This window comes from Falco naumanni, chromosome 1 (genome assembly GCF_017639655.2).
Source record: "Falco naumanni isolate bFalNau1 chromosome 1, bFalNau1.pat, whole genome shotgun sequence".
Taxonomy (NCBI): Eukaryota; Metazoa; Chordata; class Aves; order Falconiformes; family Falconidae; genus Falco; species Falco naumanni.
In genome coordinates, this window is record NC_054054.1 from 75648582 (window position 1) to 75673251 (window position 24670).

Sequence of the window (24670 nt, forward strand, 5' to 3'; positions counted from 1 at the left end):
AACTTTCATGTAAGCTAAGACCAACCTGATCAAACAGCACCTTCCTTTTCACAAGTGTCCCTGTTGGTGTAAGTGATGTGGTGCCAAGCCCGGAGCAGCTGTATTTTACGTTGCCCATGCTAGCAGGCTGACATTCAGATGTCTCCTGAAACGTGCAGAGGTTGGCAATTTCAGAGAAACAGGGCATGCTTCAAATAAGGTTTTGCGTTTGGAACCACAGAATTGAGTTCAGCCTCGATATGCAAACGTCCCATGCTTTGTTAGAGCAGTTTGTTTGCCCCTCTTTTATTCCTTTTTGGGAGGGGAGGGAAGTTTGGTCTCATTCCCTGATGAGGAGCGGAGGAGAGGAGCTACTTTGTAGGTCTTGTTGAGGGACAGAGGGAGGTTGCTGAGGCAAGACTGTTACAGAAATCCTCATGATCTGCTTTCACTCCCACTAGGAACGTGCAGAAGGAAGACCGCACTCCTATGGCTGAAGAATACAATGAATACAAGCAGATTAAGGCCAAGCTGAGGCTGCTGGAGGTCCTGATCAGTAAAAGAGATATTAGCTCCAAGATCATGTAAAGGAAGAGATTGTTTTTGCCAGCAAACAAAGAGGAGAGAGCACCAAATGGACAAACGCATGAAGCGGATGCAGCAGAAGCCTGGCTGGGGAGAGCTGAGGAGCTCCCTGGGAACTGATGGGCCATTCCCAGAGATGGGAGGGGGAGGAAAGGTGGCTTTCCATCACTCCCTACACTTGCTGTTGTCCAGTCTTTTTTCCAGGCCTGATGCCCAAAATGGAGTTTGCCAGTGCAGGAGGCATGACACTGCACTCAGTGGCTGCACTGAAGGGATCCTTCTGTTTTGATTTGCTTACAGATCCTGTAATATTTAGAATATCAAAACCAGCCATGCTATTCTTTTTTTTCCCAGGATATCATAGCAAGAGGCAAAGCAGGTTGAATACTGATTAAATCATCAAATAGCTTCTACTTTAGTTTCACAGACAAGTGCCCTGACTGATCTGCTGTGAAGGCACAGGTCAGATAGCACCAAGACTGTTCTCTTGTAGCTACAGTAAAGGTTTGCTCAGACTTTTGACCTGGCTGTTTGGAGTCCAACATCTTCTGTTGCTCTAGAGAAATGCTGTAAGAATCTCCTCGTCATCACCCAGAGGTGGTGTGAGTTACGGTTTTGCCCAGGCTCGAGTTGGACTTTCTTCCCACTTTTTTGATGGCAGATTCGACTGAAATAGAAGAAAGTACCTACATCTCTTTAGGATAGCAAAGAAAACGAGCCATACAGAAAGGTTCTTGCCGACTTGTTCTGCTTGGAAGGTAATACTGTAACATTATGACCACGGGTGGGCAACTGGGAAGAAAAGAGGTTTTAAAAGCTTTAAGTCAGAATCCCTTGGGATTTTGGTTGGCCGATTGGTTAAACATCTGGTGTCAAGTATGTGGAAGATACCTGGAAGACCCACCCTGTTAGTACATGTGCTTCATCACCCGACAGAAACGTAAGAGTCTAAGCTGAACCGTCCGTGTGAGTGTCATACATACTTGCTAGCCTATTTTATGTCCACTATCAGACGATGTGGGCAGCAGCAATGACACTGCGATGGTGGCAACAGGGGATGGTCTCTTCCCGGTGTGTTTAGGTAGTGTACCAGCACAGAGGATACTGCAAGGGAACGGAAGGCCTAGAGCCGTGCTCTGCCTACGGAAAGGGCCTGTGTGTCAGGTGCGGGTTTTGGCAATTCATTGTTTTTGAATTTGTTCATGACTTTCAGAAAAGATTCAGGTGCTCATGCCAAACGTGCTGCCTGAAGGAGTGAAAGGCAGCAAGTTCAGGGACGTACCAAGTAGCTGAGGGCTTGCAGCTCCGCAGTCCCAGGCCCCCTGGACTCGCTCTCCCGCTCCGGAGGCTTGCACGCACCAACTCGCTCAGCCCCGAGCCAGGGCTCAATCCTGCTGCCCCAGGGAGAGCATTTCTGTAACGCTTGCTTTCGCGTTGGTCCCTGGGGAGCTAACGGGCAGAAGCCAGGTGGCTGAGATCAAATGCGGTGCCAGTCGTCACAGCCAGGCCTCGCGGAGGTTGTGCCAGAGGACTCGCAGAACTTCACCCCTTTCCTTCTTTATACGGGCAAGTGGGCTCACAAATAGATGTATTTGGGTTGTGGTGCTTAGACTTACCCCCTTGCACTTGCTGTATGTGCTGTGTTAATTCTTGCCGGCACCGATGCTGGTTCAGTCTCTCCAGGATCCCATAAACGCTTCACAAGGCAACCTTCTCCCAGTGGGTCTGCGCGTGCCCATTGCTGGTCGGGACGGGTAAAGCAGTGATGTGCGTTAGCGAAAGCACTTGCGCCGGGGACTCCCACGTTGTTTGGTTTTTGGTTTTCTTTTTACTGATTGCAGAATTGCCTGTTTTATAGAAGATCAGTGAAGACTGAATTTAGGGCTTGGCTTTTCAGAGGTGCTTTAGTTCCCATCACTTGAGAGATGTGGGGCTTTGCCTCGGCAAAACTGATCCTTTAAGTGTGTTAACTGAGCTGACAAATGGGCTCAAAAACTGGTTTTTGAAGATGTTTGACTGGAAGGGAAGCCTGACCAGGGTAAACCCATCCGAACACAAGGCAGCCCGGGAAATCAGAGCTGTACGGGCTCTTCCTCTGAGTCCATAGTCGGCTCTCCCGAGTCATTCTAAGCAGCTAAGGCAAACTGGCTGGGATGTCACTCTACGAGTAGAAGTGTGGGATGAGAAAGGATGTTGGATTACCAGAAAGTCCTTGGCGCTGGGCTCAGTTTTCTGTTGTTCATGCCCAGTTCAGCAAAGCAAAAACAGGTGGTGAGCACGTGCCTCAACCTTTGAGATTTTGCTGAATCACAATGGACTGAAGCTTGGGTGCTTTGCTGAATCCGAGCATCTTTATCTGGACAGGAGAAGCAGTTTCTGCCCTTTTTCATAGTCACACATTTTTCCAGTGAGCCAAGGCTTCCCAGGAGTATGTTTTCTCTCCTTATTTTTAAAAGCCTGTTTGCACTGTGTACTGATAAATTATCTTGTTTGCTGGGTTTTGCCCCTGACAAATCTTGATAAATGATAAGTAGGGAACAGTCCATTTTATTTTTAAACTGATGAGATTGTAGCATTTTCTGATGCTTAGTTACCGCTGTTTACATGGTATATTGCTAGAATTTCAGATAGTTTATATGAAATGTAAGTACAATTATGCACTTTAGAGAGTTTCTATTTTTGAACTTTGAGAGCTAAAAGTAACAAAACCTGTTAACTGAGATTGTACATTAAAAGAAAAAAAAAAAAAAAAACACACCTAGCTATCTCTATTCTTAAACTGTTCTTTTCAAGTTTTTCCCTGTGGCAAGAAGAAAAAAAAAATAATCATCATCTGCTTTGTTGCAAAGGGAACTGCTAGGAAAGATAATCGTAGAGAAGAAGTGATTTTTTTAAATTCCAGTCGTGGAAAGATACGTATAAATGCTCAACTTTCTGTCCTGGGTTTGCAGATGCTGCAACTCCCCTCTCCCAAGTCTGCACAGGAGCAGGGCTCCAAGACCTGAGCACTAAAATGTTGTCTTTGTATCTCCCACAGCTGATCTGACTTCCCACTAACCACAAATAGCCAGAAATGACGTTTGCCCCACCACACTCCTAAGTCAATCCAAGCAACATCTCTGTGTTTTGTTTGATGAGTTGTCTATGCCAACATCAATGTCTATTGACTGGAGAAGATTAAATACAAGACTGTTTTTTAAAAGGTGTGAAGTACTGTACAAAAATGTACTTTATGTGATATAAATAAGCTGTTTAGTATAAGACAACCTCTTTCCCTGTCACTAGAACAAACTGTCTGCTGTAGGACGGCAGCACGGTCTGTTGGGCTTCCCATTTACCGGGGCCATTTCAGACACGTGTGTCTGTGTTACCACACCGCGGGATAATAAATCATCACCCCTTGTTTACATGAGGAATGGCTTGCAGACAAAATAAGATTGCAAGACTTAAAGACAGAGGAAGACTTGCCATCCTTACAAGTTGCATTTGGTTTTACTCTGTTTACTCTCGAGTAAACAGTCAAATAACGGATGTTTATGTTAAAGGCAGTGAAATTAAAGCATCTTACCTTTTAATCATTCTGCTAAGACCTCAGTTGTTATTCCTGGTATGTGCAAGTTTCAGAGGGTAAGCGCTGCCAGACGTCCTCCAGCCCAAGGTGCTTCCCAAGTCCTCTTTGGAGACGTTTGCAAATGCGTGATTCAGCAGTGCTGGAAATGAGCTGCCAAGGTGAGAGCCAGGCTGTAGCCCCCAGCTGTCCCCACCGTGCCCAGAGGTGGAGCTTGTCCTGTTTGTGGGGCTGGGCCATGCCAGCCACTGGCCCAGTGCTGGGCTTGAAGTGGTGGCTGCTTCAGGTGGCTACTTCAGTGGCCCTTGCTGGCTGGCGGCAACCCTGCAGAGCAAGCTGCCAGAGGCTGGGCCCCCAGCCCGAGTCTGTCCCGCATCAGGCCAGCTGTGCTTGCTGTACATCCAGGGTGCGGAGCCATACGGCAGCTTGGTTTTCAACGTCCTTTGGCTTCGCTGTTTCCTCGTCTCCTCCCGTTTCTCCTTCAGGGGGTTACTGAGGTATTGCTGCCTGACCATCACGGTGACAAAGGCCCCTTGCTCGGGCTGTAAGACACACAAACTGGCTCCCAGAGTCCAATTGCGAACAGCCCACCTGCACCCCACATTCAGAAGATTCATAGAAAAAACTTGCAACCTCGGAGCTGGGGGCAGAGCAGCACCTCCCGCTACAGGGGGAGGCAGTCGAGTCTCGCCAGCCTGCGCCCCTCCTTGCAGCACAGGGTGTTGTACACTTGCTGAACCTTGTGTGTTTGGAGTGATCCTTGTGCCTGCCTCCCTTCGGATACCTGCATGCAGTGGTGAAGCATATACATATATGGATATGTATATACATCAAACATGCTACATTTACACAAATACCTTGGTATATATCAAATATTTGAATTGATCGGAGTGCAGAGGCTGGTAGAGGTGGGGTGGGTGTCTTTTTTAACATAAATGGATCAAACGTTAAGTGTATATTTTATATAAAATAAGAAAATAAAACTATTTTGACTGCAGGTGTTCGGTGACAGTTTTTGTTACGTGTCAGACGCCGCTGCGGGTGTCTCAGCGCAGTACACGAGTGGCCAGGCAGCAGCGATGGCCCTGCCTTTGCCCTGAGCTGGCAACTTTCTTTTTGGTCTTGCCAAAAAAAGGAGAGGACCTTTCGCTGCCCCGCGCTGAGGGGGCCAGGCGCGTGCACGCCCTGCTGTATGGCTGGGCACAGGCCACCCGGGGGGCTGTGACACAGACCTCACCGCCGCCACGGCTGGCATCTGCTACTGGAGATATAAATACGTATGTACACACACTGTGCGTGTAAGTATCTATAGAAAGTATATACACTTACCTGTATAGTGTGTGTAATGTATTATTGTAGATAATGCATGTACACAACGTGCAAGACATTACAGAAAATACACGCTATATGATGTATCTATAGACAACTATATATAAACATTACATATATATATATGTATGTATATATATACATATATGTATATATAAACCTTACATATATATATAATCCGGATCACACAGTAAAGTATATGCATTACATTGACTTTCTAAAAAGTGTATAGATAGGGTATGTGCACATACCTAATGCACATACAGATCCATCCATATATATGCACTGCAATGTGTCTCTTAACTGTATATGTATTTACGTTTCCCACAGAGGCATGGAAGTATTCTACTTTGTTTTTAAACAAACTTTCTGACAGAAAATTCCTTTTCACGTCTGGCATTTGAGCAGCGCCACCATTTGCCACCAAACGCTCGCCTGTGCCCCGGCAGCCGTTTCCCAGCCACCCAGCCGAGTCTGGCGTCAAGTCTCCGGTTCACGTCAGCTTGCCCACCTTGCTGATACAACACAAATACTTCGAATACATATTTCTTTTAGTTTGGTAAGTTACTAGTAGGTATAACCGATGCAGTACCGTAAGTAACACATTACAAAGAATGCTGCACACGTACATCTAAGTGTATTTATATATGCACACTCCCAAACATACCTGTGCACACGTGGTAGCTCATTATTAATCCTACCCAGGAGCTGCGTGTTTACGCGCACAGCTAAAGGCAAGCGAGCAGCACCCGTCCTTCATAACTCAGGGAAGCTGAAGCCGTGAGGCCACATGATAGAAACCCTGTATTAAGCCAGTAAATTAACAATTATTTACTTACACTAGTGATTCGACAGAGCTGGGCCAGCACCACCAGGCCATGTCATTGCTGGCCGAGTCCCCAGGCTGCAGCTCGCAGCAGCTACAAGCGGGTGCTGAGCACCCCCCTCCCCAGGCCCATTTTGGGGGGGGCGTCCCCAGGCAAACGGGGTGACGGGCCCTGGCACCAGAGGGAACATCTCAGCTGCCAGGCTGCGCCTCGGCCACACACCCCCCGCAGCCATCCACTCTCGCTCGGTCTGGCATTAAAATTCCTCTGGTATGGCTGCCACAGCTCCTGCAGACACAGGCCCCTTGTTAATTAATTATTTGCTATTAAATAATGAAGCAGCAGCTCTGAGGTGAGTCCAGCGTAGGAGGGGCACAGGGTACCGCAGGGCCGCCGCAGCCTTGCCGCCTGCAGCACCCAGCTGGAGCCCTGTGCATCCCAGGGTGCTCAGACCACAGGGGACACGGGAACATTGTCCCTGGGGTCCTGCCTGCACCTGGCAGGGCTGTGGGACTGGGCAGGAGGGGCTACAGGCTGCAGAAGCCTTGGCGGCCTTCAGCGCCATGAGGAGAGGCACCAACTGCGTGCCTTGGTGCCTGTGAGGCGAGAGGAAAGGAGAAGAAATACGGGTGATGTGGGGATGAAGGGACAGGGATGGACAGACAGGCCTGGGCTCAGCTCCCTGTGAGCTCTTCCGCAGGGGACCTGCCCGACTTCAGCTGAGCCAGGACAGGCAGATAAAACTCCTCCTGCTCTGGCTGTGGAGACAGCAAATCCCCCGGGGCTGGGGCTACATCCTGCCTCGCTCTCCTTTAGCCGAATCCAGGGGAAGAAGGGGAGGGCAGCATTTGACCAAAGCAAGCAACAAGGGGATGGACTGGGGTGCTCACCAGCAGCCGGGCCAAGGCAGAGGTTCTTCCAGATGCTCAGAGGTACAGCGAGACCGGGGGGAGAGGCAGTGCCGGTGCCTGGAGCAGCCCCTCCTTTGCTTCCCGACACAAAGGCAGCCACTCAGGCAGAATTAAACATCAAATTTATTGCATAATACTGTACTATGTACACACACATCGAAAATAAACATTTGATATAATTGTATATTCGTCTTCAGTGCTGCATTAGAAAGAGGCTGGAGGGCTCTCAGTGTAGCCCACAGCCTTTCTTAAAAAAACCCAGAAGCCTAAAACCTTTTGTTATGAGGTGCAAAGTTCAATACTGTATATTGAACACGGTGCATAAATACTATGTCCTAATAACAAGTCAATGTCAAAACCACCCTAGGCTTAAAATGAGATTTACATCAAGACCTGAAAAATGGGGGAGGGGGTATCATTCAAACTTCATTTAAGGGGGGGGGGGGGGGGGTCTGAGACTGGGGGAAAGGGGATAAAGGCTCTCCAATCTTACAGGATAGAATTTTTGGTAATGATTTTGCCTACTCAAGTCCTAATGTACCTTTCCAGTCTAATTCTCACACATTGGCTTTTTGCAAAATAAAGTAACCGTAACTGCAAAACCAAAGGCAATCTCCAAAGAGAGGGTTATCACTCGGAAGTGGATTTCATGCTTCTTTCTTTTCTCTGACCTGATGAGACTGGAGAACTCGTACACACCTCGTACACCCCCGCACGCTCACACACACGCACGCACGCGTGACTCCTCTGGAGAAAGGCAGCAGTGGGTGAGAGCTGCCACCTCACCTTGTGTTGGAATAACAGGTCAGTTCGGATGGAAAAACGGCTCTGCAAAGCCCACCTGCCTAATTGGCAGGCTTGCCAAGACAGAAACACAACACAAGAGAGATGCAATTTGAGAAACCCGTTATTATAGGTAGGGTTTGTCCTTCCACCGGCCCGAACACAAACCCTGCTCCAGAGGATTTTGAGGTTTTGTTAAGAAGACATTGCTTGGAAACAAAATCTGAGACAACTGAGGAAAAACAAGCCAAGCATCCCAAATCATCACACTCTCCATGAGACATCCTGGTGCAAAGAGACAGAGCATCACTAATACACCACCCCTGGGGGTCACAAATAACATCCCTGCCCAGTACCATCCACCAAGAACCAAAGGGCACAGGGGATATTTCCATTCAAAGCAAGCAAGAACCAGCTTGCGTTTTAAAAAAGATGGAGGGGGAAAAAAGGAGGGGGGTGGGGGGGCTAGTCACAGCTTTTCAAAAAGAAGATCACTATTTCATCCTCAATTTCCACCATAGCCTAAATGCAAGGAACATCAAAATATTTAAACTGAATTAAAAGGTAACTCTGCGTGTGTGTGTAGGGGCAATAAAAACAAACTATAAGGAACTGCCAGCCAGGAGGGCACCGATGTCAAGTTGGAGGGGAAACAACAGAAACGCCCACTGAACTTACTTTGTTCAGTAGTTGAGAAAATTCAAAGCAATAGCCTCTCCCTGCCAAAGCCCTGCAAAACGCTGGCAGCATCAAGCTGAGACTGCATCATCTCAATCTATTATTATTATTATTATTATCTTTTCCCCGAAAAATGCTCTGATCCATTCCCTTATAAAAATAAAGCCAAGCCCATCGTTTTCTTCCTCCGTACCCAAGTGTCTGTGCCTCTCCCACACCGGTGCGGTCAAGCTAAGCTGAAGCCCTCGTAGTGATCGATGGCTTGCACCAGCCGGGCGCAGAGGATTTCCTTGCTGCTGTACTTGGGCAGGTCCAGGAGGTTGTAGCAGGTGTGCGCCACCGGCAGGTACTGCTCACCGCTGGCCGTGGACTGGATGACGATGCGCAGGCTGGACATGCCGTAGATGGGAATGCGGTCACTGCCCGTCAGAAACACTAGGAGAAGCAGAGGGCAGGCGGCCAGTTAGGGTGGGCAGCTTCTCCTAATGACAGAGCCCGTCCCCACCTGCACAGCAGGACCCTGCCTGGAAGGGAGATGCTGCCCAGCCCCCACGCAGGGCACCGCTGGCCTCGCTGGGGAGGTGCTGGCCATCGCGGGGTGCGCAGATGAGTAAGTAAAGCAGCCCACAGCACCCCCCTTCCCTTAAACGCCCCCTCTTATGTCCAGGCAGGATAAAAAGGAGGAAAGCCGGGGCTGCCGGGTACCCACTGCAGGGGCACTCCCCCTGCGGCCACCCCTCCCAGGCACAGCACCTCGATGCCAGGACCAGGGTTGGTTCCTCCCTGTTGCCCCCATCGTATCCGTGCTCCCCCTGCGCGTGACCCTTGTGCAGTGTCCCTGCCATGCTGGTTGGTGGTGAAGTTACCCACAAAAGCCCCTGCTATGACCTGGGACTCCCAGGTCCCTCTCTACACAGCTGCTAACTTCAGCGTGCAAATTTCTCTAACTCGAACATGCAGGACAACTAGCTGGCTGCTGCTTTCTTTGGAAGAAAAAACCCCTCAGATAAGAACACTGGCCTTTATCGTTCCAGTAGCCACAGAATCATAGAGCAGCTGATGTCGAAAGGACCTCTGGGCCACTCCCCTGCTCAAGCAGGGCCACCTAGAGCAGGATGCCTAGGACTGTCTCCAGCTTTTGAGTGTCTCCAAGGATGGAGACTCCACATTAACCTCTCTGGTTAACTGTGCCAGTGCTCTGTACCCCTCACAGGAAAAAAAACGTTTCCTGATGTTCAGAAGGAAGCTTCTGTGTTTCAGTTTGTGCCTACTGCCTCTGGTCCTGTCACTGGGCACCACCACCAAAGCCTGGCTCCCTCCTCTCTGCACCCTCCCTTTGAGTATTTGTACTCCCTGAAGCCCCCTGTGACCCTTCTCTTCTCCAGGCTGAACAGCCCCAGCCCTCGCAGCCCTTCCTCACAGCAGGGATGCTCTAGTCCCCCAGCCGTTTTAGCAGCCCTTCACTGGAGTCTCTCTGGTATATCCATGCCTTGCACACTGAGGAACCCAGAACCGGTCCCAGCACTCCAGGCGTAGCCTCACCGGTGCTGCGCAGAGGAGCAAGACCTGCTAGCAACACTCCCCCTAACACAGCCACGTGTCACTTTTGCAGCAGGAGCACATCGCTGGCTCTTGGTCAACTAGGTGTCCACCAGGACTCTCCAGGGAGCAAAAATGGCTGGCTGCAGTAACAAACTCAGAGTCACCTGCCCTTAAAACCACGTGTTTCTCCTTGTCTCTCCTTTTTCCCCAGTCACCCACACACAGCACCTCGGATCTGTGTGTGGCTGGGACACTCGAAGCAACACACACATACACACACGCTTCCACGGCCGCTTCTGCAGAGGATTCCCTCTCCTCCTCAGCACACCACCCACCACAATAGCACAAGGTGACCACCATCAGGAGGAGAGGTATCTGCTGCTCAGTCACATCAACGTGTGGTCTCATTTTCCTGCCACATTATACACCAGCTTCTCCACTCAGCTGTCACCCTACAAGTGCCCCATGGTCCATAAAAAAAAGCCCTGTGGTGCCTGGAAGCTCAGCTTGCAGAAAAAGGAACCAGATTAAGTACGGGCTCTGGGGACTGCTATGAATTCACCATCTGGAAAAGCAAACACATGGATACTGCACTCCCTTGTGAGAGACTGCATTTGGTCTGGCACTGCAGATATCACCCAGCGATTCTGAGGGTAAAAATGAACACAAAGGGGAAAAAAATAGATGTTTTCTCCCTCTCCTGGTTATCAGACTAGCAGATAAGTCAGGAGATAAGCATTCATGCTGGATCATCTTCTAGCACTTAATGCAACATGCCATAACCCCGGAGCTCGCACACACTCCCACCTGAGTCTTTAATTTCAGGAAATCTCTGCACCACTGCAAGATACTTACAGAGAAATTTCTTCTTCTTTTCCAAGGGAAATGCATGAAAGGTTTCCCAAAACATTCTCACAGTTGGATGTGTTGCAGTGTAGTCTCCCTTATAGACAGCGCTCTATTGGAAACCAAAGTCACATCATTTCATCTGGCACTAGAAAGCAAAGACTAAGCAGAACCCAGACCTGATCTCCCCCAGTATCTGACATCAGATTGATGTCTGATAGTTATGGAGAGCAGAATGGGTCATGGGCAATAGCACGGCTCAAAGACCCAGCCAAGTGTTCTCCTAGCAATACGTGGAAGGTAGGCGTTAGGCTTCCAGCTATCCACCTAATTACACATGTCATGAAGAATCCTGGAGTACCTGTTCGCAGGCTGGGCTCGTGGACAAGATTGTGTGATCTCCATTGCAAAGCCACTTTTACTGCTGAGGCAGACACAGAGCAAGTAACTTGCTGGTCTATGCATTTTGAGAGAATATAACTCTTACTTTGTGTCCAGACTCCCCTCTGAACCCTTGGCTGTGTGCTTCTTGCCCTTGTGCAGCGCAGTGAGTTCTACTGCAAATTAAGACCCTGACTTTCTCTTCCCTTCTGTCTTAGGTTTCATCCCTAAAAAAAGCAGATAGAAGTCCTTCTCCTTTGTCCTTTCTCATCCTGAATTTCCTCCCTGAGTTATACCAGTAGCAGGACAGCCCAATAAGAAGCTTTTTGTGTGAATGACGGCAAGATGTACAAGGAGCATTAGAGAGAAGGAAAAAAGAAAATAGAAAAAAAAAAAAAAAAAGACATCTGTGCTTTATCACACCTCATGAGCCAGGCTGTTGCCCTCCTCATGCAACTGCACAATCCCAGTAATCGTGAAAAAGTAGTAAAATATGACAAAAGGGAAGCTTTACCTCCTCCAGTTCCTCCCAGTTGTAGTTACTGTTTCCAACTATCATGGCCCTGAGCTCTGTGGGCTGGAAGAGTTCCAGGACTTTCCCACCACACACTTTCAGGAAGCCAGTGGAAAAGGCCGTGTACCACTCATGGATGGAAAGGTTGAAGATGTAATTTACGTAGGCTTCAACAAACTCTTCCCTAGTGCACAGAGAGATCAGGCAAAGGAAAGCACTTTTAATCATACGCCTGGGCAGCAGCACTGCGAAGTTCTCCTGTTTCTGCCTGTAATGTGGCTCACAAACATGAGTCTCCGACGGGTTCAGCCCACTGCCCTCCTCTCACTGAGCTGAGTCACTGCAACACCGACAAAGTATTAAGCAGCAAGTGCCACCAAGTGTCTGCTTCTTCCCTGGCAGTGGCAGCGTGGGAGGTGCCCCAGGAGCCCAGGCTCTGTACTACCAGTAAACCCACCCAGTGCCCTTGCATCCAGTTGCCCAGGGGGCCAGGAGGGAGCCAGAGTGACACCAAGCACTGGGATGCCCTCTTCTCTACGGAACCCACGGCCTGCACAGGGGTTGTGTTTAACAAGCATGAGGATTCCGTCACCAGAGGAACATATCCACCCCCGGCCCAGCATCTGCAACCCTACGTTCAGGAAGCCCAGGACATGAGCTCTTCATCCTGCAGGCATCTGGGGTTACTGGGGCTCTGCGCCCACCTGCCATGACCTCAGACTGCCAGGCTGGTCGGAGCAAGCGCTCTGCTGGGGAGAGGGGACAGACAGTGCTCAGAGGACTACCGCTTCCGAAGCCAAGAGACGCACAGAGCCCCAGTCAGGTGGATTTTCGGAGGCAGCACCTGCTGACTCTGTCCCCAGCGAGTCTTGCCGGTGGTTCCGCATTTTCAAAGCCAAAGCTGTAGCCTAGAGGCAGACGGAGGAAACCCTGCTCTGAAAAGTCTTGATCTGAAACTGCACGGCCAGTGCCCTCCCTCCTGGCCCCCAAGAGAAAGCCACCAGGAGAAATCAAGAAACACCCCTCACTACAGAGCAAGAAAACAGTCTTAGCACGGAAACCTCCTCTTCAGCCTTCACGCTCTGGTTAAAGAAATACAGGACTCGTGCACTTGGGAGTATCTGGCAAAAAAGAACGATTCCTCTCAGAATGACAACCCTCTGTTGGGCTTGAAGAGTTCTCAAGAACAGCACTGAAGTAAAAACAACATTCTGTAGTCGCTGGCAAGAAACTTGTGGCAGGCCCGGGCCAAACCCCGTCTCAGGATTTTGTTAGGAGGCGAAGCGTCTTTATCCTACTCTCTTTCCGATTCTCAAAGCACCATGATCAGAGTGCAACACTAGAACTTTATTTGTGCAATGACTTGCAATGCTCCCCCGACTCTTTTTTTGAACACCTGACAATAATGTACCAGCAAACTGGGACACGAAACTGTCCTCTGTGGGTGGAGGTGTCATTTTTGCCTGACATTTGAGAGCAGCTCACACGTGCACTCAGAGGATAAGAAGATCGGGGAACACTACAGAACCCAGTATCTCCATCTCTAGCTGAGGAGGTCACAACTGAAAAGAAGTATTTTGAGCTTTTGGTGGAGGAATTCTCAATGGATACGCTCTGTAAAAGCAGCGACCATGGAGGAGAAAATGAAAAAGAAAAATAAGGAAGCAGACTGACAAAAATGAAAACTTGGAATAAGAAATTATATAGCAAAGGGAGAGTTGCTTTCCACTGCGTTCGCTTCGTTGCCATTTTCCCGATAGTCACCTGAGCATTAGGGAAATCCAAGCTGATTAAGCACTTAACTGTTGCTTAATACCTCCCTGGCTTGTTATGGTCATGAACCCTTTATTAAGAACATTTTTATGTTCTGGCACCCAAACATGAACTACAAAGGAGAAAGGGAAAATGCAGGTATTTCCTATTTTGCGTTTTTCAGTCAAAACACTCCTGTGCATTCTTCTGTTCCCAGTGAACTTCCCTCACGCACGAAGGGCAGTGCCCAAAGACAAGCACTCGCAAACTATTCAGGCCAGGAGGGCAGCAAATTGGTCCTTGGCCTCTAAGTGTAGGGGTGGAGGAAGTCATTAAGCACTGTAAGGTGGATAAATTGACAGGCACGTCTAGACTTAGATTTAGAGGTTAGCTTGAGGTCAAAACTCTGGTCAAGACGAAGCAATTGCGTTTTGGAACATGTTAAGCTGCTGGAGCTACACACTAGCCTTTGTCCTTCAGGATTTTCTTCTCTCGTCGCCTATCCTGACTTAATAAGCAGTTGCAAGAGCTAACCTGGATGCTCTTCCTAAACATTTGGTCAGCTAAGATCTTTTTTCCTCCCCTAGGCCAGTATGGCACACAGTAGAAAAAAACCCAAGTTTTCTTCTAAGTGTCCATGCCCAGGCTAAGAACCTAAAGGGTCCTATCACTGCATTTTCCTCTTTACTTCACCGTCACAAGCACAAATTAAACTCTGCTCCATTTACCTGAAGGCCACCTTCTCTTTGCAGGGAGCCAGACCTACACTGCTCCACCTCCGCGTGGGTTTTGCATGGAGGCAGCTATTTAGTTGTAAAATTGCATCCTTTTGGGCAGCAGTCAAGTAGGTAAGAAGGTAATATAGACAAAGCTTTTGTTATGGCATTGGCTTTAGACACAATCAGAACCCTTTTAAATAATCAGATTAATAGGAAATTACTTCATCTCCAGACCTTCCAGCAAGGTCTTCAGCAATCCTAGCACAAGCCCCTGACCGTGCTGCTGACCGGTCGCTGGATCACACTGTTTTGCCAGCAGAGAAAGAATGTGAATGCTGCTCCAAGCAAGAAAGGCATTTGTAGAAATCCAATTACAGGATTAAGAGAAGAAAATAGTTTAGCAGCTGGAAAAAGGGCGGGGGGGGGGGAATGGTAGCTGTACTAGTAATAACTCTTCAAGTGTTCAAACAGAAAGGAATCCATGTACAGTAGGGCCTTATGGCTCTAATCAGGGATGGTGGTTCTCCATAAGGCATATTCAAGGGCAAGCATTTCTGGATCCGGATTTTATACAAGTTTGCCAGGCTCGGTTTTGCTGGTCACGTACAGTTCCTCTCTAAACCATCAGGGAGATTAACCTTCAAGGGGCAAAATCATGCTGCAATATCTACCATGAGAAAACTGCCACGGCTCTGTATGAAGGTCTTTTGCAGGAAGGAATACGTCAATCCAAAAGGCTGTGGGGTACTTCCCATCTTTCCATGTGGGCTGGTGGAAAGATGATGTCAACTTACTTTAGTCAAGTGCTGCTGGCACCCGGTAACTTCTGAACAACTGATCTTAGAGTCTGCTCACAGTGACTTCTGATTCTCTCTCACACTTCACCTCAGCCAGAGTTTCCGTGGCATTGCGCCTGACCTCACACCTACCAGCCCATCCCCACGTACACCCCGCTTACCTATTGTCCTTCTGCACCAGGATTTTATCTCCATCTTCGATCAGGTTCTTCTGCTCCGTCACACCATAGCTTTCCCTGCAGATCTATACAAAACCAGAAAACTAATTCTACCAGAAGTACTTTTCAGGCTATATGTCTGCAGAAAGTATGAGTTCTTTTTTCACAGTTGCTGACTGGCGTGTGAAGGGTGGGCCAGAGAAAAGGGTATAGGCAGAACACTTTCTCTGTTCCAAACTCCCTGCGCACTTCACCACCTTCCATCACTTAAATTTGCTGTAGGACAGCTATTAAGTCTAAATCCAAAGTCAGAATTGAAAAAAATAATTATCCTTTGAGGTAAATTTCTTGGGGGGGGAACCACCAAACATACACAAAAGCCTGACAAGTAAAAATCTGCCTTTAACTAAGCCCACATGCTCCAGCAATGAGGACTCCCTTCTTTATAATAGAAGCTCAGTAGGCTAATTAATCCCTCTCACTGCAAGATGGCATGACCACAGCTTTCTGCATTTGCCTGGCCTAGAATGGCACCAGTACAAACCCATTCTGTACATGCAAAATTGGTCATGTGGAAAAAAATGCAAAAGGATCAATTTTCAAGTTGTTATGCACAAAAGAAGCTCAGATTTTGATATGCAAGGTGAGGTAATACTTCCAACGTTTCAGATATCAGTTATTCATTTCAACGTTTTAGCAGATATATCTGCACATCTTTATACATTATGCAGTACATAGCACAAGAAAGAGAGTAAGAAAACCCTTTTGTGTAAAAGGAGAGTTTGAAGAAAAATCTCCTGTGTTATTTCAAAGGTATTCTTTTTTTACACAGTCTGCATTATCAACATTATGGCTTCACTTCACCCATCCTGAATTGTAGCTCTGATCTGCATGAGAAGGTTGGACCCAGGTCTGACTCACTCCAGCGTAAGGTGGATCTAAGAGACTTCATGCGCTCTCATCACGAAACGATGAGGTGGACATTCTCCTAGCTCAGCAAGGATTTTTGTCAGTGCGTAGCAGTTTCCTGGTACCTTGTTTTTACCCCAGGCAGGCCCTGGACAGAGTCGAGAACCCAGATCAAGCTCCAGATGAACCCACCACTCACAACTTTTAGAGCACCAGAACTTTAAGACAGAGACACAGAAAGATGGAAGCCCTTGCCCTGCCCGAGTCAGAGGAAACCAGCTCGGAGAATAACGATGCCGTAATCTTTGTAAGGTTCCAAATGCTTGCATGTGTCCAGGGACATACCTGATATTCCAACGTACATCAAGATCAAACTCTTAATTTCAGGGACTCTCCACTGTGTAATAGAAACTACAGCACCTAGGTTACTAGCTAGAGAAAGATTCTTTTACTGCTGTAGTAGCACGGGAGAGCTGACTGCCTCAGCATGCCTCCTAGCAACAGCCTCCAGCATTTTGCTTCTAGAAGTCTGACCAACAAAAAAATAAATTTTCAAGTTAAAATATTAATACTATGACAGCAATGAAAATTCTAAATTGTGTTAGCATTTCAAGAATTGACCCAGTGATGTCAAAACCTAACTTCCATTTTCAAGGAGGATTTACTAATCTACTTCTTACTGTCTAGTGTGACAAGTGGGCCACTGGCATTTAAGTCACATGCCACAGTGACAACAAGGCTACTCTGAAAACCAGTCAGTTTAATCTACTTACAAGCTCAATTTTCATGACCACTTAACAAAAGAACACGGGAGATGACAAAGTATTTTAACATTGACTTTTAACATTATCATGGGGGGTGTACTGCAGGAATATAGTTTGGAATAAACCATAATACACACAAATAAGTAGATTCAACTGTACCATAACAGTCACAGAGCTGGTATGTTAAATGCGTCTTACTGTAAAATTCAAGCAGAATGTCTCTTCTACATCCTCCCCAGGGTAATCCAAAAGTTGCTGAAGACTCCTACATAACAGGTGGAGAAAAATGAGAAAAAGAAATCAAAGATTCAGAAAGCTATACATCTAAAGGGGAAAAGGAATTCAGCAGAAGTAAACAGCATCATACATCTGGGTAACAGGATTCCAAGAGAGAATCTCCGAGCCACCTGAAGGAGTAAGAAATAACTACACCTCAAGTAAAGGCGCTTTGTTAGAAGCAGGACAGATGCCAGTCCACACAAGTTATCAGTACAGCCCATGCATACCTAGTACATGGACCCCCTTTAATGATCCTGGCCTTACAATAGAATTACATTTTTAGTTCTTAAGGACTGCTAAATATTTATGCCATCACCACGCAGAAGTCTGATGGAGTGGAGGAACAGAGGGTGGCGGATTATGTCTGTATCCCCATCATGCAGAAAATATTCTTCTCCTATCCCTCAAAATCCTGCTGCTGTCTTCCCGGCCTTTTACCTCATTATTGTTAAAATAGAGCTGTCACTTTGTGTGGATAAATCAGGCAGCAACTCAGAAGGAAGAAAAAAAAAAAAGTCAGCAGACAGTAGGATCTTAGCTGCTCAGTGTCAGAGGCAAGCAATATCCCCACGCAATTATTAGAAAATATTCAATAGGCCATTTAGAAAAAGTCATTCCTTCATTCCATTCAACTTCTTTCCGGCATGACAGCAGGTCAGAATTACAGGGATAGGACAGTCCTACACCACAAGACGTGGAGTGGAACTGCTTGCTAACCCAAGCCTGGCTTGAGGGGAGAGGCTGAGACGAGGATCTGGGACCACGCATGCAACCATGGAGTGGAGGGAGAGGTCCCCCCAGCCCTGCTTTCAAAGGAGCGTGGTAGGTATCTTTTGGCTGTGTCAATACCCAGTTTCTGGGGGTCAGAAAGGTGGGTACAGAGGTTAGAGTCTAAGCAAATGGATCCAATAACTAGTGGGAGAGAAGCCTTACATTAAAATCACCACTGGCTTACGTACCTGCTAGGATCACAGCCACCCCACCCACCCCCGGCCCCCAGTTGAACCAGTCACTCAAAAGGACTGGGAGATGTTTTATTGAACAGCTTTTACCCAGTTTGGCATTCCTGATTCTCAGTTGGATGGTTTCCCTTCCCAGAAAGGCTGCAACTTTGATTTTTCATACCTTCCTTCTGTAGGGGATAGCTCCTTCAAATCCTCTAGGCAGGGCTTCACATTCAAGAGTTTTTTGTACAGAGCCAAGGGAAAGTGAAGGTCTACCACTGTGAAGTTGTATATTGCAAGACCGCATATGATGCCAATCAAATGAAACCAGTTGTGTTCTACAAAACACTGCAAAACCACACAGAGAAAATCCTGATGAGACAGAGTCACTGGTGCAACGCACGGTACCCTTTCCCCCACGCACTAAGCAACCAGCCAACTCGACTGCTTTTCCAGCTGAGAGCTCCCATCAGGTCCCAGTTGGGTTGTGAATTCCTTGCTGGAGACTGGCACAAAAATGAAGATTCAGAAACCAAGTCCTATTACTTTTGTAAGCCATGACTAGCTGTGGAAACAGCAACAGCTGCTTTCCGCTTTATCTGCCTTTTATTTCCTTTTTACATACCTCTGCATTTAGACATTAACAAAGCTTCGATGCGTGCTATGTGCTGCAAGGGAACGTGTTAACAATTCTCTCCCTGTCACCCATCCTATTTTCGATTAAAAGCTTATTTATTATGCAAATCACAGCGCCACTCAGGCAAATACACCAACACAGGTATTGGTACTCTGCCCTGCACTCCTTCACATCGTTACTCTCACACTGGTATGCCAGTCACAGACTGTCTGCCTGTATCTGCGTTAAGTGATGTAAATATCTGACTCGTTTTCAGTGCTTTCTGTCATCATTCTTAGCATCAAAAGACTTGGTTTTATAGCATTGACATAACCAGCGATTGCTCTATAATACTGTTTATATATGTACCATGTAATTTCCTTCCTTGTAAAACATAATTAATAAATCAAGAACCCCACCATGGCAGCCACACCTTAAGGGAAGACCGACAACATCATTTCCCCACCTTGCTACCTAGGAAGGTGAAGGAAAAAGGACATAACCCACCACTTCCAGCATAATGCTATCTGACAGGTACAGAATTTGCATTCCAGAGTCTTCCAAAACCAACCGTCAGTACAAACAGCATTTCTTGCCATTGAAGAGCTCCCTCACATAAAGCATTAATAAGTTTAGACCCTGAAGGCGATAGTGATGCGTCAGTAAGTGGATTGGTTGCAATTACATGTACAGCAAGGGAACCACAGAATTCTAATGTCGTTGCAACCCAAACCTCTAGTTCTGTAAAACAGCACATGATTATCACATTCATGATAATAAGAGTTGTATTAACCATCAGCTGATAGTTAACAGAAGTTTTATTATGGGGATAAGAATCAGGAGAAAGAGCCAGCTGCTTAAGAGGCACAACCATCACCATTCTGCTAAAGTTAACGGACCTGCGCTAATTTAGGCTGGCTGAAAACAGAGCTCACGTTGTGGCGTGGGTGGGAAATGAGAGGAAGATCATTTCTTTCCAACAGTTTGCCACTAACTTTCTTGTCATTCAACTGCAGCGTAATGTTTCAACCTGCATGTATAGAAGGCAAGGACTTACCGTGTCTGAAAACCACAGCAGGTTTGACTCTGGGTAGTAAGTGAACATGCCATAGATGGGGTTGAGGAGCTCTTTCAACAACAGGAGGAAAAATTCCTTTGTCACTCCTCCAGCGTCAACAGCTTCCTCACCATCAAAGATGACCTGTAGAAAAAGCAGGTCAGTAACAGGGATGCAGAGCTGAGACTGCGTGAATCAGACATCTTTCTAATGGTGAGCCACGCAAAGGGATTTATCTTAACGTGCCCAAACCCACTGCAACCCATGAACCTGTTCCAGTGCTCTGCTGGCAGGGGGGGAAAGGGAATGGGGGGGCAAATCAGGTATTTTGAAAATGTTTAACTCCTTATGCAAATAGTAAATAACCACCCGTCCTCCCAACAACCAAAGCAGAAACATGGCAGCAGCTGCTGAATTTTGTGGCAACCTCTCAGAGTAGGTCATGTTTTATCTCTAAGTGGCCTGTTCCTGCAGAAGAACAAAACAGAGGCTGCATAATATAGAACTGTTTCCTCCCTGCCCCTTATACATTAGACGCATCAGGAAGAGAGTGTCAACCCCCCGCTTGTCTTCTTGTAAGCTGTCTACCGCCAAAACACTCCAGGAGTCAGAGAGGAGAAAGATTCAACCCTTGCACTGATTGGATCAAGTGTCCCCGTGTGCTATACCTACGGAGAAGCCACTGTACACTGCAGAAGTAGTAACATGAACAGCTGGATGTGTCATTTCAAAGTGTCAGCTGGATGAGAGGGTGCTAAAGATGGGGGGGGGGAAACTTACTTTAAGAGGCTTTTTCAAATCAATGTCTGAATGGATGCTCAACTCCCTTAAAGCATCACCGACTAAGTTACTCCTGCGAACGTGAAGTACCAGGAAAGGGCTTCTGGCCAGCAGAGGCTCCAGGGTGAGAAGCATGAAGACATTCTGCAAATTTGCACCATTTATTGCAACCTGAAAATAAGAGATGGGTGAAAACCAGCCACTGCTCAGCTCCTTTCCTCCTATGGAAAGAAAACTATTAACAACTATATGCCTGGTGTTCCTTTCTCCCTTACTCTTCTAGCCCGGCTTCCCCCAGGATTACATACCCACCCTGTACAAGTATGTGTGCCTGTACACCTACCTGTATGCCATTTCCCACACCAACACCTGCTGAGTCCCCTCGTTGCTGCTCAAATTTCATGAACCAGAGAGATCAAATTCCTGAATGTTTTTTGATGTTAGGCAGGTGGGTAGGGAAAAGAGGCTTTATTCATGCTCTTATTAAGTCAAGGCACTCAGTGCAAACACACCCCGATAAGAGTCACCCGGTCCATGAGGGAAAGCAGTGTTATTAACATACCAAGCAAGGAGCCAGCTGACAACCACACCTGGCAAGGCACCAGGGAACCCAACTGCACACAACTCAAAGCTCTCATGTACATGGATTTTCTGGAGTCCAGTAAGGCACAAAGTCCAGGCAAATCTTTGACCACACACAGTATATTCATTTTCATGCACTGTTCATAGCAAATGGGAAATTCACATTTCTAAGTTCAGTTTAAAAGCGGGTTAAACCTGAGACAAAAATCCACTGGAAACCACGCTTCCTCCATTTCAGCACTCACAGAAGTACCGATTTCTTTGGACTAAGTGGTTGTCTTCATAAAGACCCTATCTCTCGGGGTGGCAAAACCTTTACCAGCCTGCTGTCCTGCCAAGGTACAGTAGATACCTTCCCCTGCTTTCATTTCGTCACCCTTTTGTGTGTATTTTCAGCTGCCCAGCTTGTGAGCAGTGCAGTGCTGTGAGGAGCTAACTCCAGCTTTTGAGTGTGGGCTGAGCATCTCTGCCTGGCGGTGCCCTGTGTGTCCAAGCAGCTACAGAGAAGCTGAGCCCAGGGGTCAGCTGTCCTTGCCCCAGCCCGGCTGTGAGCTGGCTCGGCTGCCACCTGCAGGGTAACGGTGCTGGAGCTCAGCACCCTGCTGCCAACACGCTCCCGGAGAGCTGAGCTGCTGGCAGCTGCTGCTTGCAACCACTAACAGTGTCAGGAACTGGTCTTCAACCCTCACTTCTGACAACCACTCCTCCTGCACCAGAGAAACTTGAAAGAAGTGCCCACTTACCTAAAAGTTTGTCTGCTTTTCCAGCCTTACAACTCTTGAGATCTCACCTTACTTCTTATCCTTGGACTCTCATAAAATAAGGAAATACTCCTTCCCTATACGGTTTAAATTTCCACCACACGTACATCTAGCAGTTCTGATGTTACCTAACGTTTTGAAGTGAAAGACACTGAGCACTGCCTCTGAAATAGCCCAGGCAAAGAGGTTCTCCAGCTAATCTGCTCTCCCGTATCACCGAAACAATAAAATGCTGCACACACGAACTCCCAGTGAACACCTCCCCTTGCAGCACCAAGGCAAAAGGCAGAGAAAGTGAAATGGGAGGGAAAATTGGGAGAGAGAAGGATTACCTGCATCTGCAGCTCTGCATCTGTCTGTAACATCTTGGTCTTAGCCTGAGCATCGAAGATGAAAGGATAAGAACAGAGTGTCACAGCATCCTGCAAGAAAGGCAGGCAGATTGGTTCCCTATGTACAGCTTCCATAGCACTTTTATTTAAATAAAAGTCATGAAAAACAATTTTCTCACCTGCATGATAGATGGTCTTACTTTCTGTGAAGGAAAAAAGAAATACAAAAATATTTTACTCTTTATTTCGTGTCTTTTTTAGGGGATGGACTAGTTCAAAGGTGACCCAAAGAAAATTTTTTTCTCCTCTGGGTTCAACAAACCCAGTTTTTCCTCTTTAAGAAAAGCATGGGAACTTCCTTCTTAAGAAAATGCACAAGTCTAATAAAAGATTTGAACAAACTAAGAGAATTAACCAGCACAGAAGCCTGTGTTAGCCTGCCCTAGATGAAATTTACTTTCCTGAAGAAAAACAAGAAAACTAGACCCAGAGCAGAGGCCATGCAAAACAGGAGAGACCATAAGGCCGCAACATAACAATGTAAGACCACTCCGGCAATGCAAATTACTCTTCTCAGTAGCCACATCAATACATTTTTAACTATTTTTAACTATCACTGTTACATAAATTTGAGCCAGGATTTTATTGTTCTGCTCACTAAACAAAGCAGCACTATTTAAATGATGGAAAGCAGGGGACAGGGGACACAGCACACGCAACATTTAGAAAGTCCATGAACACACACACACAAAAATTCTTGCTACAGTCAGGTTTTACTCTTGCAGCATCCCCGGGCTGATGGTTTTTTGGTGTTTTCTAACACTTGGGATTCCTTCCCTTGCTATAATTTAGTAATCTCACAAAGTTCCTACACAGCACATTCCAGCCCTCAGTTTAGTTATTTCCTTTCTTACAGATGGAAAAGTGAGGCATAAAAGAGGTGAAGGGTCTTACCCAAGATCACCCAGCAGGTTACTGGAAGAGCCAGGAACAGAACCCACATCTCTTGAGTCTTGGTTCAGCCCCCTAGCCAGAACGCCACACTGCCTCCTCTTACAGAGCAACATTTTAAGATCACTGGCTACATTATTCACAAAACCTGCCTAAACAGCAGAAGTAAAGGGTAAAAATTATAATTTTAGAATACAGGATTTGGCTCCTGAGGTCTCGATTACATTAAAAGGATCCAGCAGTGACTGAATTAATCACCTTGTGTAAGGATTGAGTGAAATTCACATAAATAATCAGAAACTGTTGCAAGCGCTTGTTAAACGTTAAGGTCTAGCTCTTCTGACAGCCTTATATTAAGTCAACTTTGTCAAGCCACCGAGTACCCAAATCTGAGATACTTAACATACAGGTAACTCCTATACCGAATATATTACACCCATTAAGGATATTAAAAATAGAGATCTACAACCAGAGAGACAAACATGGACAGCTATTTCATGACTATACATAAAACCTCTTACCATTCCAGCCTGATGTAAGAACCACATGAGATAATCCTCCTGAATGTCCACCAAGCTGGAAATCTCAGGGATATAAAACTTATCATATTCTATGTGTTTAACCTTCTGATTTACCTAGTGAAGAAAACAACCTTTTTTAAAACATGGATATATTCAGCATTTTAGAACACGCAGGTTTGCTTTCATAAAATCAATTACAGCAGCTTGCACCAATAGGACCCAGGAAGTCTTGCAAAATCACATGGTCCATTACACTTCAGTAAAAGCCAAGAAGAATAGAGATAAACTTCTGACTTATTTTAATTCCTTCTCATCCTCACCAGGACTACCCAGTACCAACACAGTGGTAACAGAAAGCATCAAGGGACAGGTACTGGTGATGCCACAAGTGCAGGCAGTCTGGTGGCTCCGCAGGAGCAGTCTTTAGGGTAATTTTTTCCCTAGTGTTTGAGCCAGGACTAACAACCTTCAAGCGTCTTGAATCCAGGAAAACCACTAACATCTTACCCATGTGGTGACTCAGTGGACAATGACACAGCTCACAAGCCAGGGCCATGACCACTCTGCCCCTGCCAATCAACAAAGGGCAGACAAGGCTGAATCATCTTGAGCCAACACACCCCCAGGCTTTCCTCTTACCTTGTGGAGTTTCTCCAGCAGTCTGAGAGCAGCTGTAATGTAACTACTGAACAGGACCGGGATCAACAGCGTCTTTCTTCCGCTGAGGAGATAAACCACCGCACCTTTATAGAGGTCCACTAGCCTGAGGAAGTATCTTGGGCACACTTGAGACCACCAGTTATCT

The 24670-nt window shown here is 46.9% G+C and overlaps 2 protein-coding genes across 15 annotated transcripts in view; one reads left to right on the top strand and one right to left on the bottom strand.

Moving 5' to 3' along the window:
* FAM13A (family with sequence similarity 13 member A) overlaps positions 1–4139 on the top strand; it is a 133767-nt gene extending 129628 nt beyond the window's left edge. For 9 of the 10 annotated variants that reach the window (XM_040599503.1, XM_040599516.1, XM_040599525.1 and 6 more), the window contains one exon: positions 441–4139. In XM_040599503.1, coding sequence (XP_040455437.1) covers positions 441–567 — 127 coding nt within the window. In that variant the 3' untranslated portion in view covers positions 568–4139. The remainder of the gene's footprint in view (positions 1–440) is intronic. The other variant, XR_005828720.1, reaches the window with a different exon arrangement.
* Positions 4140–7304: 3165 nt separating this feature from the next.
* Positions 7305–24670, bottom strand: part of LOC121090846 (probable E3 ubiquitin-protein ligase HERC3) — a 55455-nt gene continuing 38089 nt past the window's right edge. For 4 of the 5 annotated variants that reach the window (XM_040599602.1, XM_040599611.1, XM_040599597.1 and 1 more), the window contains 12 exons: positions 24505–24668; positions 23866–23979; positions 22573–22596; positions 22394–22483; positions 20719–20889; positions 19939–20082; positions 18447–18613; positions 17241–17307; positions 15373–15455; positions 11944–12127; positions 11058–11160; positions 7305–9095 (listed from right to left, as the gene is read on the bottom strand). In XM_040599602.1, the coding sequence (XP_040455536.1) occupies positions 8887–9095; positions 11058–11160; positions 11944–12127; positions 15373–15455; positions 17241–17307; positions 18447–18613; positions 19939–20082; positions 20719–20889; positions 22394–22483; positions 22573–22596; positions 23866–23979; positions 24505–24668 (1520 nt within the window). In that variant the 3' untranslated portion in view covers positions 7305–8886. Of the gene's footprint in view, positions 9096–11057; positions 11161–11943; positions 12128–15372; positions 15456–17240; positions 17308–18446; positions 18614–19938; positions 20083–20718; positions 20890–22392; positions 22484–22572; positions 22597–23347; positions 23497–23865; positions 23980–24504; positions 24669–24670 lie in introns of those variants that run through there. The other variant, XM_040599628.1, reaches the window with a different exon arrangement.